This window comes from Tachyglossus aculeatus, chromosome X5 (genome assembly GCF_015852505.1).
Source record: "Tachyglossus aculeatus isolate mTacAcu1 chromosome X5, mTacAcu1.pri, whole genome shotgun sequence".
Classification (NCBI taxonomy): domain Eukaryota; kingdom Metazoa; phylum Chordata; class Mammalia; order Monotremata; family Tachyglossidae; genus Tachyglossus; species Tachyglossus aculeatus.
In genome coordinates this window covers 13,880,253-13,896,297 of record NC_052097.1, presented here as the reverse complement: position 1 = coordinate 13,896,297, position 16,045 = coordinate 13,880,253, and the positions used below count along the sequence as shown (strand labels likewise).

Below are 16,045 nucleotides of genomic sequence, written 5' to 3'. Positions count from 1 at the left end.
TCTTGAATTAAAAACTTTGATCTAAAGAGCTCCTTTGATTGGATTGTCCTGTAGTATTAGATCTTCTACAGTTCCAGGGTTCCAGCCTCCTCTTCCCCTTACTCGCTCTCGACATTTCTGTTGTAACAGGAGGCTTTTGAAGTTTAGACCAGAAATTCGTCGAATTCATAGAAAGTTCAGTGTTTGAGGTTGTGATGGATTTCACTGGGCCTATTTCTTACCTTTTATTTCTATTCTCTTTTAATTTTTTGTATGGGAAATAGAGGTTTGGCATAGGGGACAAGTAATAATAAGGATGGTATTTAAGCGCTTACTACGAGCCAGGCACTGTTCGGAGCACTGGGGTAGATACAGAGTAATCAGGTTGTCCCACGTGGGGCTCAGAGTTTTAATCACCATTTTACAGATGAGGTAACTGAGGCACAGAGAAGTGAAGCGGCTTGCCCGAGGTCACAAAGCAGACGAGTGGCAGAACAGGGATTAGAACCCAGGTCCTCTGACTCATTCATTCATTCATTCATTCATATTTATTGAGCGCTTACTGTGTGCAGAGCACTGTACCAAGCGCTTGGGAAGTACACAACGGCAACATATAGAGATGGTCCCTACCCAACGACGGGATCACAGTCTAGACTCCCAAGCCCGGGCTCTTTCCACTACGCCACGCTGCTTAAAAATATTTTCATTGTGTAGTTAGCTAGGTTCCTTTTTGTTGGTGTACACTTCCTGCGAGGTTGCAAGTTCTTGCACGTAGAACTAAACTCCTGGAAATAATGCTAAGGTAAAAAGCGAAATCTTCCAGACCGGGTAATGAAAGGAATGGGTACAATACATTTTTCTGTCCCTGGTGACATCCTCCAGTCTGTAAGCTTGTTGCGGGCAGGAAATGTGCCTGTTATATGGTTGTGGTGTACTCCCCCAAGTGCTTAGTACAGCGCCCTGCCCACAGTAAGTGCTCAGTAAATACGACTGATTATCTTACAGTGCTGAAGAAACACACTTATAGTTTCTTGAAAGGCCTACAAGCGGGGAGCATTGCAGGACGTTCAAAACCCTTTGCCGCTCAGAATTTAAATTAGAATTCCCTCCAGAAAATTTGTGTGAATGGGTTCAGTCTTGACCTGTTGGAGTACTCGCACCTGATAGCAATAATAATAACTGCGGTATTTTAAGTGTTTACTGTGTGCCAAAGCCCTGGGTTAGATACAAGGTAGTCGGGTTGGACGCGGTCCCTATCCCGTGTGGGGCTCAGTCCAAGGAGGAGGGAAAACCGATATTAAATCTCATTTTACAGATAGGAAACTGAGGCACAAAGTGAAACTGCTTTCTTGGCCAGGGTCACATGACAGGCAAGTGGTGAAACCGGGAATACCCCCAATTCCCGTGCCTGTGTTCTTTCCATTTGGGCCATGCTGCTTTCCATGATTCTGTCTAAATTGTTGTATTTTAAAATTCCTTGCCTTTATGCCTTTAGCAACCGAAGCTCTATTTTTAGCCATAGGCTGAAGAACACGAAGTGCACTCCGCATTTTGGAATTAGCTTGCCTGTTTTATGGGGTAAATATTTCCCTCTTACCGCTCCAAAGTCGGGCTCCAGTTTTGCTTGAAGTCCACTCTGAGGATTAAATCTTTCAAATACTCCTGTTCTTCATGATGAAAATTAGTCCCTCCAAAATGTAGTTACCCTCACATGCCCAGAATAGCATAGTGTTTTAAAAGGAAGACTATAGTAGTCCCATGTAAAGCTTTCAACTAGTAGAGGCTCATCTGTTCAATTGTTAGCACGTTCTGCTAAATGCAGTTGTAGACATCCTAGCCGTGAAGGAGGAAGGTGCTTTGGGTAGTCTGTATCCTCTTTAGAGACCACTGTCATACGTAGAGAATTGGGAAAATTAAATGCAACTACAGTGGCCTAAAAAGCAACAGGAAGCACTTAGTCACTTCTCAGTGGTAGAAGTCGGTCTGTCGAACCCACCCTTGTCACTAGGCCTTCAGAAACCCGCTCTTTTCCTAGAAGAGAAGCTCGATTCCCCGGACTCCGCGCTCCCCGGGCTTTTAGACGCGGGGGCCGCTGTCAAGGCCAGCACAGCCAGCTGGGTTGTGGGAGGGGGGGGGCCCTGTAGCTCTAGGCTGGTCCCGTGACCCTTTTCCCCGGCTCTTTTTTAAGGGCATCTGAGGGAACGGCCTCGACCCACCCTGAGGATTATAATTCCACGGGGGCGTCCGTATTTTTAAGGTGAGGGGGCTATCTTTTTATTTTCTACGTTTCGAAATAAGTAATACTGTTCCCAAAACATCGAAGGAAGAATTTTACACCCATCATCCAAAACGTGACTCGGTGGGGGAAGGGAGTATTTGCAGATGGGATTAGAGTAGCATTTGGATACACTTTCGGGGGAAATTTTAGTTCAAAAAGCAATCCTGTTTTTCCAGTACTAGATACTCATTAACCAACGACACGCACCTATAGCGAAGGCTCCCACACCCATCCTTCTTGAACCAAGAGTGGTTTATACATGGATGTCAGCCATTGAATCGACTGTATTTATTGAGCGCCTGTTGGGTGCAGAGCACTGTACTAAGCGCTTGGTAGAGTACACTCTCACAGAGAGGGTAGACACGTTCCCTGCCCACAACCAGCATACAGCCTAGAGGGATGTTTATATGATTGTCTAGTTTTCGACCCTTCAGACATTAGAAGTATCGACTCAGAATGCCCTGCCAATAACTTACCTGTTTCACTGTAGCATTATAAGGTAGGACAAACTAGAATCGAAATAATAAATCCCAGTTTCGTGTACAGAAGTTTCAGTTATTTCATACGTCTCTGACCTTCCAATTCATTGGACAGGAATCAAGTTTTAGATTTTAACTGTACTTTGACCTCATTGACCCAGTGACTCACCTCAATTCCTTTACTCAATTTTCCAAACCTTCATATAGAAGGCCTTTGGAGCGTCTGTATACGGTAAGGTTCAGCAGACTTGAAAGAACCTCCTATTTGAGTCTGGTTATGGCACATGGTGCAAATTAGGCATGTTGAGGCTTGACTTGGATGCGTGGCTTCCTTGGATTCTTGGTAATTGAAATGAAAAGTCATTGAATGGACATGTTTCCAACCCAACACAATTTTGGCAACTCTTATTTATCAACCGGTTCTCATTTGGGTTCAGAATGGGATTTGTGGTTTTGCTGCTTTGTGTCCTTTTGGGTATTTTGACTAGGTCTGTCCCTAAATTCTTCATTTGACGGTTTTAATTTGGAAGCCTGGGATACTTGCAACTGCAAGAATGATCCAGAGAAAATAGGAGAGTCATCATCAGGTCTTATTATTTTTTTGATCATTTGGAGGGAATGGGCATGCACTTGTACATTCAGTAGTCAGATACATCCAGCCCAATCCAAGCTGAGCCCCGGGTCATAAATATACGGCATCCTAGTTATCCATTAGGACTGTGCCACCCTCTGTGTGGGATGTCTTGAGTCTCTTAGGTGTTGTTGAAGGAAGCAACTGCCCCTCTACATCAGTGAGGCTCTGCCCCACCTCTCCAGCCCCCTAAATGGGGCAGGCAAGAGGGTGCCGGGCTGGGGCAGAGGAGGGGATGCTGAACTGACCATACCTAAAATAAGCTCTCTAAAAAGGAAATCCTGAGGGGAGGGGGGAATCTTGCTAAGGACATTCAAAGACCTGAGGTAATAAAAATTGTATTTCAGCGCTTACTCTGTGCTAGGCATGGTACTAAGCACTGGGGTGAGCACAAGCAAATCAGGTTGGACACAGTCCCTGACCCACCTGGGGCTCAAAGTCGTCACACAGCAGATAAGTGGCAGTGCAGGGCTTTAGAGAAAGACAGAGAGAGAGAGAGAAATTTGATTTATTGGACTTGAATTTGTGCCCTTTAGGCATTTTGTAACTGCCCCACCCTCAGCCCCACAGCACTTATGTTCATATCTATACATTATTTATATTAGTATCTATCTCCCCCTCTACTCTGTAAGCTTATTGTGGGCAGGGAATGGACCAAATGGAGAGAGTGTGTGAGTGAGTGAGTGTGTGGCTTTTTTTTCTTTCTGACTCCCAGACTCTACCCACCAAGCCACACTGCTTCTCAGAGCAGGAGAGTGGGGACAGTAGCAGAGTGCCCTTGGAATTGAAGCCAAAGTCCAAGAAGAGCTGTGAGAGTGGGGTGAGGGTTAGCGTGGAATGGGAAAACTAGGAGCAAGCACAACAGCATTAGTGTTTCAGAAATTAAATGGGAGTGGTGTGAGGTTCCCTTCAGGGGGGCCAGGAGTGACAGTTACGAACACAGGCTAGAACAAGGAATAGTGCAGAGGCAATGAGGGCTTTGAGGCTAGCAATAACCAAGCTCATGTCCTAAAGCAGTAACTAGGGGTGTTGGGTTCTGTGTCTAATGAAAAATAGGGTTTCTGACCCAAAGGGAACTGCCCCAAATCATTTTTTTTCTTTTTCACGTACCCAGAATTGGGGGAGAGCAGAGTGTGGGCCTAACAATCAGTTGGTATCTCTAAATCAGTCAGTGGATGCATTATTAGAGAAGCAGCATGGCTCAGTGGACAAGAGCCCGGTCTTTGGAGTCGGAGGTCATGGGTTCAAATTCCGGCTCTGCCATTTGCCAGCTGTGTGACTTTGGGAAAGTCATGTAACTTCTCTGTGCCTCAGTTACCTCATCTGTAAAATGGGGATGAAGACTGTGAGCCCCCCCCGTGGGACAACCTGATCACCTTGTAACCTCCCCAGTGCTTAGAACAGTGCTTTGCACCTAGTAAGTGTTTAATAAAATGCCATTATAATTATTATTGGTGGTACAGCAAAATCATTCTGTTAGGAAAACTTCACCGGTATTATTTGAGGAATGGTTTCAGTCTGTAACTTAGTGGTGTCTTTTAGATAAGATCTTAACTATCGGGGCCCTCTAGTATTTATGTCGGTCAGCGGGTTCATATGTGCATTTTCTTAATGTCTTCAAGAAGTCCTTGAGCAGTGAGTTGGATGGGGGGACTGCATTTTGGAGGGGGTGTTGAAGTGCCTCTCGGTCTCCTGGGCTCTTAGTAGGTGGGGACGGGTGGGGTAATTCCAAGGGAGGGTGGGGAGTCTCCAGCCTTCCCTTTCCCATCCCTTTAATAATTAAGATATACCCCAAGCACTTAAATGTAACCAGCACTGTTCTAAGCACTGGGGTAGATACAAGTTAATCATGTACTTCCCAAGCGCTTAGTACAGTGCTCTGGACACAGTAAGCGCTCAGTAAATGCGATTGAATGAGTGTGTCTGTCCCACTGGGGCTCATGGTCTTAAGCAACACTTAAGCACATGGAGTTTGCATGTGCTTACTTCTCGTCTGCATTACAGCGCAGGGCTTTCAAGTACATATATGTTTGTTTGTTTTTTTAATTTGAGCCCTGTGGTCTTGTGGCTTAATCTACTACTACCTCCTTCCTCCAATGCATAAAATAAAACCAAGCCACTCCCGGGCTGGCGCGAGCCAGTGACTAAGAGATCAGCCCTGACTGTCTCCCAACCTGAGGTGCTGGTCCTCCAGCTCCACCCCATCTGATCCTGTTGTCAGTGCTGTGAAGTGGTGGCAGCATCCATTCTAACACTAACACACACTCACACACACACTCACACACACACACACACACAGCGCACACTACTGCACGTTTCGGCTGATACGTATAGGGAATGTTCATCCAACAGCGCAAGCACGTTTGGTTACAGCCTGCCGCGGTGTCGGAAGAAATGGCTTGCGCTCCTGTGGGTGTCATTGGGCATGGTGAATTCTCACAGCGCCAGGTTTCCCTAACCCAGGGTTTTACAGTCGTATAGGCCGAGTGGGGATATTTGAACCTGTCGCAGCCGTTAGCTCAAAAGGTAAATGTGGAAGTGATTCAAGAATGCTAACTACTGTCTATTTCCGTTCCATTAACCAATACAAGCGATAACACCGTAGTCATCAAGAGTGAAAGCTATTCATGCCGCCTCCGTAATTAAAATTGCCAAAAGGAACCCCAGTGGCCAAAATAACCCCCCTGCTACCCCTCCCCTTACCCCCCAAGGACAGGTGGTAATTGCACACTGGCTGTTGGGCTCAATGGTATGTCTCTTACTCCCTAGTTTTTCTTGTAATATCATAGACAGATCAAGTGCCGCTTTAATGCGGTATTCTCTCCCTAGCCTATAATATTCAAATTCAGAGCAAGGTGCTTACAGAGCTGAGTTTCCAGAATAAGCTCTTTTTAGGACAGTTTTCAATCAAATACGTTTTTCAGACATTCGATCTTCAGAATTCTGAATTTAGTTCTGGGGTTAGAAAATAAAGTTGCCACTCTGTGCGTTGACTCTTGACCATTTAAATTGCTACGAAAAAACATTCCCAGTGGCATGGTGCCTGTTGTCTGTATGTGACAGTAAGTTATGGTGAGGGGTACTTGTACTTCCCAAGCGCTTAGTACAGTGCTCTGCACTCAGTAAGTGTTCAATAAGTACAATTGAATGAATGAATGAGTACTCCTCACCCTTTCCTACTGTAAAGGAATGTGGACAGTGAAGGTGGGGAGCCCATCTTTGAAAGGAGGACAAGGAGGGTCAAGTGCTCCCACAGTTGGGGGGGCGATGGGTAAAGGAAGAGCTCAATAAGGAGGGCCGGCATTGAGCACCTGCAGAGTGTGCCGAGCGTGAACTAGATGCTTTGGGCTGTGCGAAGGAAACCAAGGTCCCTGGTTTTTATGAGGCGTTGTGGAGAGGTAAGCTGAAATAGCAAGTAAACGTACAGTGGGTGTGAGCCTGATGGCTTAGACGGTACCGACTTAAAAAACGAAAAGAGGCTCTGTGACAGGCGTGCCCCCGAGGACAGAAGGGTAGGCCAGAATTTGGGGCAGGGTGGGGGACTCCAAAGAAGCCTCTCATCCCCAGGCTAGTGGAGCGGACTGTGAAGAATCCTTTGACCCCCACCATGGCCAGTGAGGAAATTTCAAGGCGTGCCACAGCTGTGGCCCTGCCCCACGTACGGCTCCCCCCCTGCATCCCGCCAAGCATGTTGAGGCTTGCGAGGCCGCCCGGGACGACCACCGGGTTCCAGGCCAGGGCTCTCGTAATTGAGGGCCTAGCGCTTAGAACAGTGCTTTGCACATGGTAAGCGCTCAATAAGTGCCATTATTAATCAAAGGTGTCGATTCCAGGACCGTTTTAGACACGGGCTAGTCACACACTGCATCACCCCTGTTCTCTGGCAGAGAGGGGTGCTCTCCTGTAAGTAGTGTCCTTTAGACTGTAAGCTCGTTGTGGACAGGGAATGTCTGCTAATTCTGTTGTATCGAACTCTCCCGAGCGCTTAGTGTAGCGCCCTGTCCATAGTAAGTGAAGTAGCGTGGTTCAGTGGAAAGAGCCCGGGCTTTGGAGTCAGAGGTCATGGGTTCAAATCCCAGCTCCGCCAGTTGTCAGCTGGGTGACTTTGGGCAAGTCACTTCACTTCTCTGGGCCTCCATTACCTCATCTGTAAAATGGGGATGAAGACCGTGAGCCCCCCATGGGACAACCCGATCACCTTGTAACCTCCCCGGCGCTTAGAAGTGCTTTGCACATAGTAAGCGCTTAATAAATGCCATCGTTGTTATTATCAGCCGGGGAGGGAGAGGGGGGACCGGGCTGCAGAGAGGCTTGGAGGGGACTCGTTGCCACAGACATTCACCGTGCGGAGCAGAGGTCTGAGACTATGACCCTCAATACTTGTACTCTTGACTCCTGGTCTTCTCCCCTTCCTCCACTTATTCTTGGGCCTGTTTCCCAAAGACCTGGGATGAGGGAATGTAATATTTAGCTCCAGTCTTCAGTTCTCTCTGTTCTGTTCCTGAGTTCCCAGAATGGCTGCTTTTTGGGCGGGGGCGGCGGGGGGAGAGATGGATTGCTCAGTTAGTGGTATTTATTGAACGCTTTCTGGGAGCAGAGCACTGTACTGGGGGCTTGAAAGATTACAATGCAACACAATTGGTAGGCACGTTGCCTGCCTACATGCAAGGAGCTATTGGGAAAGGCTGATTATCTGGGCCAGTTGGCGCTGAGGATCATTCAGGTGATGGCACCGTTTGGATGAACAAATTCTGATGGAGTTTGGTTTTCTGAGGCAGGCAGGATCTGACTTCCTCTAGATTGAACATCCTTTCAACTCTCAAAATTACCCTTTGATTGGCTTTTCACCGTACTGTTGACTGATCTTTTTAGTTCCTCCCCGTTGGTCTAGTTCCAGTCCCACTCCATCAGAAGCGGTGGGCCTGGGTTTTAGTCTGGCTCTGCTACTTCACCTGTTGTGTGACCTTGGGCGAGTCACGTAACTTCTCTGAGCCTCAGTTCCCCCATCTGCAAAATGGGGATTTGGTACCTATTCTCCTTCCTACTAGACCGTGAGCCCCGTGGGGTACCTGACCGATCCCAGCGCGTAGCGCAGTGCATGGCACGAAGTAAGATTAACAAATTCCACTTCTAATTCTTGTTACTAGTTCCTTTTTCCAGACCCCTACGTTCTCCACAACTGGTGTCCGCGTGTCCTTGGCCCCCTTCTGGAATCAGTCAATGATTGAATGCTTAGTGTGCAGCGCATTCATTCATTCAGTCATATTTATTGAGCGCTTACTATGCAGAGCACTGTACTAAGCACTTAGGGAATACAACAATACACAGACACACTCCCTGCCCATAATGAGCTTACAGTCTAGAGCACAATACAAGAACAGAGTGGGTAGACCGGATCCCTGCTGAGAGAGACCTTACAGACTAGAGAAACAAGTTAGCTCACTATTTCCCCCCCCCCCCGCCCGAAATATATATTAAGATTGTCTAACCAGTTATTTCTTTTTCTCTATAGGAACTTAGTGATTTGGCCCGTGATCCCCCAGCACAGTGTTCTGCAGGTCCAGTTGGGGATGATAGTAAGTGTTTTCCAAGTTGAATTTACTTTTTTTGTTTAAAAATCTGTATATGAATTTTCAGATAACCAGAGTTGTTTTTCTCTCCACCCCCGCCCCCCCTTTTTTTTTCGTTAGTGTTTCATTGGCAAGCCACGATTATGGGACCCGTGAGTATTGTGAATCTTTTTAAATGCTAACTTTAATTTGAAATCAAATATTGGTTCAGCTAAAATGTTTTATACCTGCCTAATTCTCAGTGTCAGTGCAGTCATCGTGTCACACATTCAATGAAGTCGTAGTCATATTACTCCCGAAAGAAACAGGAAATAATTTGGCAACTTCATCATGAAATTTCTGATTCCCTATTTGTGAGTGTCTTTGGTTGCTAGGGTGTGTCACCTGGGTGAATGACACCTCTCTCCACCTGAATCCAAATGACTAAATCCAAATGCATTGCAAAGCCACAGGGCCATCTGGTATTTATAGCCATGCAAATTATTTTAATGGTTTGGATCCCATTCAAGTGAGTCAGGTGTTGCTCAAAGAAGTAACTCCATTCCACTGCTTAGTAGCCATCCAGAATTGAGGTTTACCTACAGGTTTGGATAACTCTCTGCTGACTTTAGCTTAATACAGAAACACTGCATCAGTTATATATTGCAGGAGACTTTTGGAAGGATGTCTGCATTCTGAAATTCATTTTAGCGGCCATTTGAAAAGTGACTGGCGAACTCTTAAAGCCCAGTTCAAAGGAGAGAGTCTGTTTAAGCTGGGGGCTGAGGGAAATGGGATGGTCAGTGTATCTGTGCTCTTCCAGCTAGCCCCCTATTGAGTAACAAAGGCGCACGGGGTGAGTAGCTAATCAATCAATCAATCAGTCGTATTTATTGAGCGCTGTACTAAGCGCTTGGGAAGTACAGGTTGGCAACATATAGAGCCGGTCCCTACCCAACAGTGGGCTCACAGTCTAGAAGGGGGAGACAGAGAACAAAACCAAACATATTAACAAAGTAAAATAAATAGAATAGATATATACAAGTAAAATAAGTAAATTGAGGAATAAATATGTACAAACATATACATATATACAGGTGCTGTGGGGAAGGGAAGGAGGTAAGACGGGGGGATCAGTCTGGGAAGGCCTCCTTCCCAGCTAAGGTTCCTGTTCTAGACTAGCCAGTTAACATTGTTAATTCTTGATCTATTTTTGATGTTGCAAATTGTGCAAAAACACTCAGTTCTTCCATCATGAGTGCATTTTGGACAGATTGCCAGTAGGAAGTTAGGAAAACCTGATCCGACACGTGTCTGTCTAGGTAGAACGCGCTGTTGCGTCCCAAGGAAGCGGTTGCAAACATGCGCGTGGTATGCCCTGGCGAGAGCATTTTCCCTCAGTGTTGGATCTGTCAAGACTGCAACTCCCACATTATGGGAAAACTGAGGGTATGGAATACTAGAAGAACTACAAGCGTTTGCCTTCTTTAGAAGTAGATAAAATATGGGCAGGGCACATAAATTCAGCCAAAAGTACTTTGTTTTAGTGAAAGAGCTATGGTGAATCAGCTTCGTCCCCAGAATCAGTTCTCCTTGCCCCCATGCCATCCTACAACCGGGCAAGAACCGAACCGTGCAGCTGACTTGGGCAGAGTTTGGGGAGGGACGGTGAACAAGGATGATGAGGAACAGGGTGGTAGAGACGCCTGATGGAAGGGAACAACAATGCGCCATAACCAGGCAGGGGAATGACTAGATTGGAATGCGATAGTAATAACATTAATTGAATGCTGCGGGCTAGGGAAGTTCAAGAAAACAATAATGTGACATGAAGAGCTTACGTTCTCGGAGCCCTGTCCCTGGGAGGAGGACTGGAGCATCCCCGTTCGGTTCCTGTCTCCTACTTCCCAGGTTCTGTTCCCAAGCACCCTTGGGAGCAAAAGTTGGCTGATGAATTTATATGACCTGGGTTCCTGGGAATTAATCTGGAAAGGGCATGTTGGAAGAGGGAGGCTTACAGGAAAGTTGTGAGCATGGTGAGGGTTGTGGTCTCTTTGATTTGGGGAGAGGGAGATTACTGTGTGCCAAGCACTGTACTAAGCACTGGGGTGGTTTGGACACAGTCCCTGACCCTTATGGAGTTTTAAGCCTTGAGGTTGCATACTAGGATTGGAAAGCTGGGCTGGAAAAAGACAAAGAACACCCTGAATCTGTCAAGCCGAGATTGAGATCAGATAAAATTGAGTTTGAGATATGAAAAGCAGCAGCAGAGATATGAGAAGCAGCGTGGCTCAGTGGGAAGAGCCCAGGCTTTGGAATCAGAGGTCAGGGGTTCAAATCCCGGCTCCACCGATTGTCAGCTGTGTGACTTTGGGCAAGTCGCTTAACTTCTCTGTGCCTGTGACCTCATCTGTAAAATGGGAGTTAAGACTGTGAGCCCCCCGTGGGACAACCTGATCACCTTGTAACCTCCCCAGTGTTTAGAACAGTGCTTTGCACATAGTAAGCGCTTAATAAATACCATCATCGTCATATGAAAATGAATTTGCTTAAATCCCCATATCAAAAGTTTACTCAATGCCACGGTCTTTTTTTCCTAAAGCAGCGACAGTGACATGGTCATTTGATGCAAATGACGCCAAAGGATTTTTTTGTGGAGAGAGCTCAGTGCCAGAGCCCACTCCAGAGGTGGCTAGAGTCCAGAAAAGTCCACAACTCTGTTGTGGGGTATTCTCCCAAGTGCTTAGCACAGTGCCCTGCACACAGTAAGTGCTCAAATGGGGCTGATTGGGCCTAGAGTTACCACTTGGCTAGTCGCTCTGAAGACAAAGGCACTGCTGCAGCTCTCTCTGTGAAAGACGGTTTTAGGAATCCCTTTGTCTCTCCTTGGCCCCAAATGACTGTGCCACTGTCACTGCTACAGAAGAAAAAGACTGGCCTCGAGTAAACTTGTGATACAGGGATTTCATCACATTCATTTTAACATCTCCAAGCTTTTTACCTGGGATGGCCTCGAGTAAACTTGCGATACAGGGATTTCATCAAATCCATTTGAACATCTCCAAGCTTTTTACCTGGGATGATCTCGACGTTGGCTTGACTGATTCGGGGCCGCAGAAGCTTTCCAGTTGGCAACCTCAAGGCTTAAAATTGGGCACCCCAAGTGGGATGGGGGACTGTGTCCAAACTGATTACCTTGTATCTACCACAGCGCTCCGTGTATAGTAAGCACTTAAATACCAGGAAAAGAATAATAATCAAAGTGCCATTTATAAAAGCGCAGTTTCTTCGAGCTACGACCCAAATCCCATTCTCCTGGAGGTTTGCCTTGAGACCCTGCCGCGTTTCTCCTCTTTGAAAACGTCTCTGGTCCGCTCCTAGCGCTGTGCCCCCCGATCTCATCTATTTGGCTGCTGAGCCCTTGCCCTAATCCTTGTTGTGGGGTGGAACTCTCCCCCACCTCCAATCCACGCCAGGCCACTGTTCACCCCACCTTCAAAGCATCATTAGGGTCACCTCTCCAAGGGACCTGCCCTGATTTCCCCAGCCCCCTTTTCCTTCTGATCATCTCTGCACTCAAATCCATCCCCTTTGGGCATTTGGTATAAAGGCCACCCTCAGCCCCAGAGCACTTCAGTACATTACCTGCAAATTATTTTTACTAAGGTCGGTCTCCCCTTCTAGACTCTAAGCTCACTGTGGGCAGGGAAAGTACCTACCAACTGTGTTGTATTGCACTCTCCCAAGCACTTCATTCATTCATTCATTCAGTCATATTTATTGAGCGCTTACTGTGTGCAGAGCACTGTACTAAGCACTTGGGAAGTACAAGTTGGCAACATATAGGGATGGTCCCTACCCAACTCACAGTCTAGAAGGGGGAGACAGACAACAAAACATATTAACAAAATAAAATAAATAGAATAGTAAGAGTAGAATAAGCACTTAGTACAGGGGAAGCAGCGTGGCTCAGTGGAAAGAGCCCGGACTTTGGAGTCAGAGGTCGTCAGTTCAAATCCCGGCTCCGCCACTTGTCAGCTGTGTGACTTTGGGCAAGTCACTTAACTTCTCTGTGCCTCAGTTACCTCATCTGGAAAATGGGGATGAAGACTGTGAGTCCCACGTGGGACAACCTGATCACCTTGTGAACTCCCCAGTGCTTAGAACAGTGCTTTGCATACAGGAAGCACTTAATAAATGCCATTATTATCATTATTACAGTGCTCTGCACACAGTAAGCACTCAATAAATATCCCTGATTGACTAACAAGTATCATGGGGGGATGGGGGAGGAGGCTCAGCAAGGAAGTTTCCTGGAATCAGGGAAATAAAATCCTATTGTTTAGCTTTCGTTTTTTGGTGTTTTTTTTTTACAATTACTGTGCTCCCAGCTATTACCCTGAACAACTCTCCCAAGCAAAGGATATGTGAAGAGACTGCATTCCTGTGGAAGGGGATAGATTGATGCAAAACTCTTATCTCCAGTTAGGTGCCATTGCATGTGAAAGGTCAAATTTCAATTGGTAATCACTCACTGGGTTCAGATAGGTTTTGTTCTCCCCCCTTGGTATGTTTCTTGAACAGAATGAACCTGGCTGTTCCACCACATGAACTCAAAATGCCTGACAGTTTTTTGAGACAACATTGAATTCCACATTTGAAAAAACAGCATCAATGCACAGCCGCCTTGCTTGAGCTGTCGTCAGAATCAGTTTATATTGGGGAATATCGGGGGTTACGATTGCTTTTCTCAGGAACCGTTACCCCAGTACATGCGCTCTGCAGCCTAAGTAATATCAGTCAATCAGTGGTATTTGTTGAGTGCTTATTGTGTGCAGAACATTGTACTACGCACTCGGAAGAATATAATAGAGTTGGGAGACCTGTTCCCTGCCCACAAGGAGCTTATACTAGAATAGAAGGGTAATAGAATTAGCAGTGCTCTGGGCTTTTCTCTTTCAATTTAGCAACACTGTTTTTTGTTTTGTTTTGTTTTTTAACTTTAAGCTAGTGAGCTGCAGAACCAGAAGATGCATGTAGTGGCGAATCAAGTGTGTACTTAATCAAACACAGATTTTTGGTACTAAAGCTTTGGACCTAGCATTTTTATTAAGATCAGACAAATCTATCATTATCCACAGCAAGCCGAGGATAATTTTTTCAATTACAGTGATTGAGGGAAGTAATATACATCATCTCCTTCCTGCCTCTAGATTTTGGCCCTTTAGCTTTTCCTGAATTAGGGGAAAGGGAATGGAAATGGATCAGCCAGGAATGCAACTCCCCCTAAGAATGATTAAAAAAAAAAAAATGGAGTAGTGCAATTAATGGAAGGCTCTTGCCCTAGGGGGGAAACAATCTTGCTTTCTTTACAGGGATTTTTAGCTCCTTTGCAAAGGCAAATACATTCCAACTTGTTGCCAACTTGTACTTCCCAAGCGCTTAGTACAGTGCTCTGCACTCAGTAAGCGCAGTAAATACGATTGAATGAATGAATGAAATTCCACTTGACTCCAAGTGTGTAGAAGTTCTAAGGTCGTGCATTTTTGAGTCCTCCCAATTTTTGCCCCTCAAATTTTCTTCTCGTTTCAAAACTTCTAAATGAAAACAGATGTTGTATCTGTCCCCAGAGCTCCCTGTAGTTCTGATCTAATTTTGTTTCCTGCTATTTGTTCCCTGCACCCTCCCTCCACCTTGGGTAAGCCTCACTCATCTCTTGCCTAAACTCAACTTTTAATTTTTTATTCAATTTAAAAAGAAAGCCTGCTCTCCCAAATCAGTTTTTTTTTATTATACCTTACAAATCCATAGTGTTTCGCACCTTGTACAGTCTATTTGGGCTCTCCCTTCCCGTACAAAGAACTTGTGTTAGATGTGATTTTTCCCTTTTTTCCATACATATACAGTATTCCAATTTGTGGTGTATGGCTTGTATCTAAAGGAAAATCAATCTCATTTTCTCTAGAATTTGTAGCTTTACCAAGTTTTCTCTTTGAAACCTTGAAAGTGTCTTCTTTTTCAACAAAAGGAAAGGGGGACTTTGCGAAAGTGCTACCCACTAAATGGCCATTGTTCAAAGGCAGCCAGCCGTAACACTCGATAATATGCCTTGCTGACCCAAGTTATTTCTCACCACAGTATTTAAAATTTAGCCTTTTTCATGACTGAAGTAGTTCCTGTCCAATTCAGAATGAAACCCAGAAAGATGCTGAGTTGTATGGTCACATTAATCTGATCCTGATTTGTTACGCACATATTGACCGCAGCAATTGCTTATAAAATTGTTGAACATTCCTTAGTTAATTTAAAAATCTTTTTCTGTTGCCGTTCATTTCTGATCATCTGGGCTTTTATCATAAAAATAATTTTCAGCCCTCTACAGTAGCAGTCTTGTGGGTTTTTTTTTTTTTAACTTGGATTGAAAAGTGTTAAGGCCTCAGAAACATGTTTTAATGGTTTCTCTTTCACAAGTGTTACTGGTAGTTCTATTTCAAGATACCATAGAATGATATTTGGGAAGTGAGGGTTGTTTTAGGAAGTTGACTGAGTTGAATTTTTTTGTTTGTTTCAAACTCATTTCTTATCCGGGTTCTTATCCGGGTTCTTACATAGTACTTATTTTGTGTCTTGAAATGTTTCTCCATAGGCATTTGGGAGAACTTGGTTTGTCAACCTGATTGTCTGAAATATTGAGAAACAGGAAAGTGTGGATGACATAAACACCAAACCACCAATTACTTTTAGCCAATAATTTAACCTCCTATCCCTACACTTCTTACCGGAGAAAACCAGCTTCTGAATACTGTCCTAGGATTAACTTTCCCATGTCAGCCATTCCCTTTTTATCTATTTTAAATTAGTTTCTGATACAAGTACCTTTACCAGAATAATAAAACCCCTAAAATAGCTAGATTTGATTTGTTTTGGGTTTTGGGGTTTTTTTCACATTAGCTGCTAGATGACACACTACTTCATTGGTCTCCAGCTCTAAACTTGGTTTTTACTAAGTAAAACAGGGTTCCATAATTTGTGGGTGAAATTTAGTCAGTGAATTTCATCACGACCGCAGAAGATTTGTTCCCTTCACTTTGTGTTACTCTAACCAGCTTTGCTTAAATCTGGTAAAGAG

The 16,045-nt window shown here is 45.1% G+C and overlaps 1 protein-coding gene across 4 annotated transcripts in view; it reads left to right on the top strand.

Moving 5' to 3' along the window:
* The window catches only part of UBE2D3 (ubiquitin conjugating enzyme E2 D3), a 40,111-nt gene that overhangs the window by 12,112 nt on the left and 11,954 nt on the right, over positions 1-16,045 (top strand). For all 4 annotated transcript variants that reach the window (XM_038769165.1, XM_038769162.1, XM_038769164.1 and 1 more), the window contains exons 3-4: positions 8,880-8,943; positions 9,058-9,089. In XM_038769165.1, coding sequence (XP_038625093.1) covers positions 8,880-8,943; positions 9,058-9,089 — 96 coding nt within the window. The remainder of the gene's footprint in view (positions 1-8,879; positions 8,944-9,057; positions 9,090-16,045) is intronic.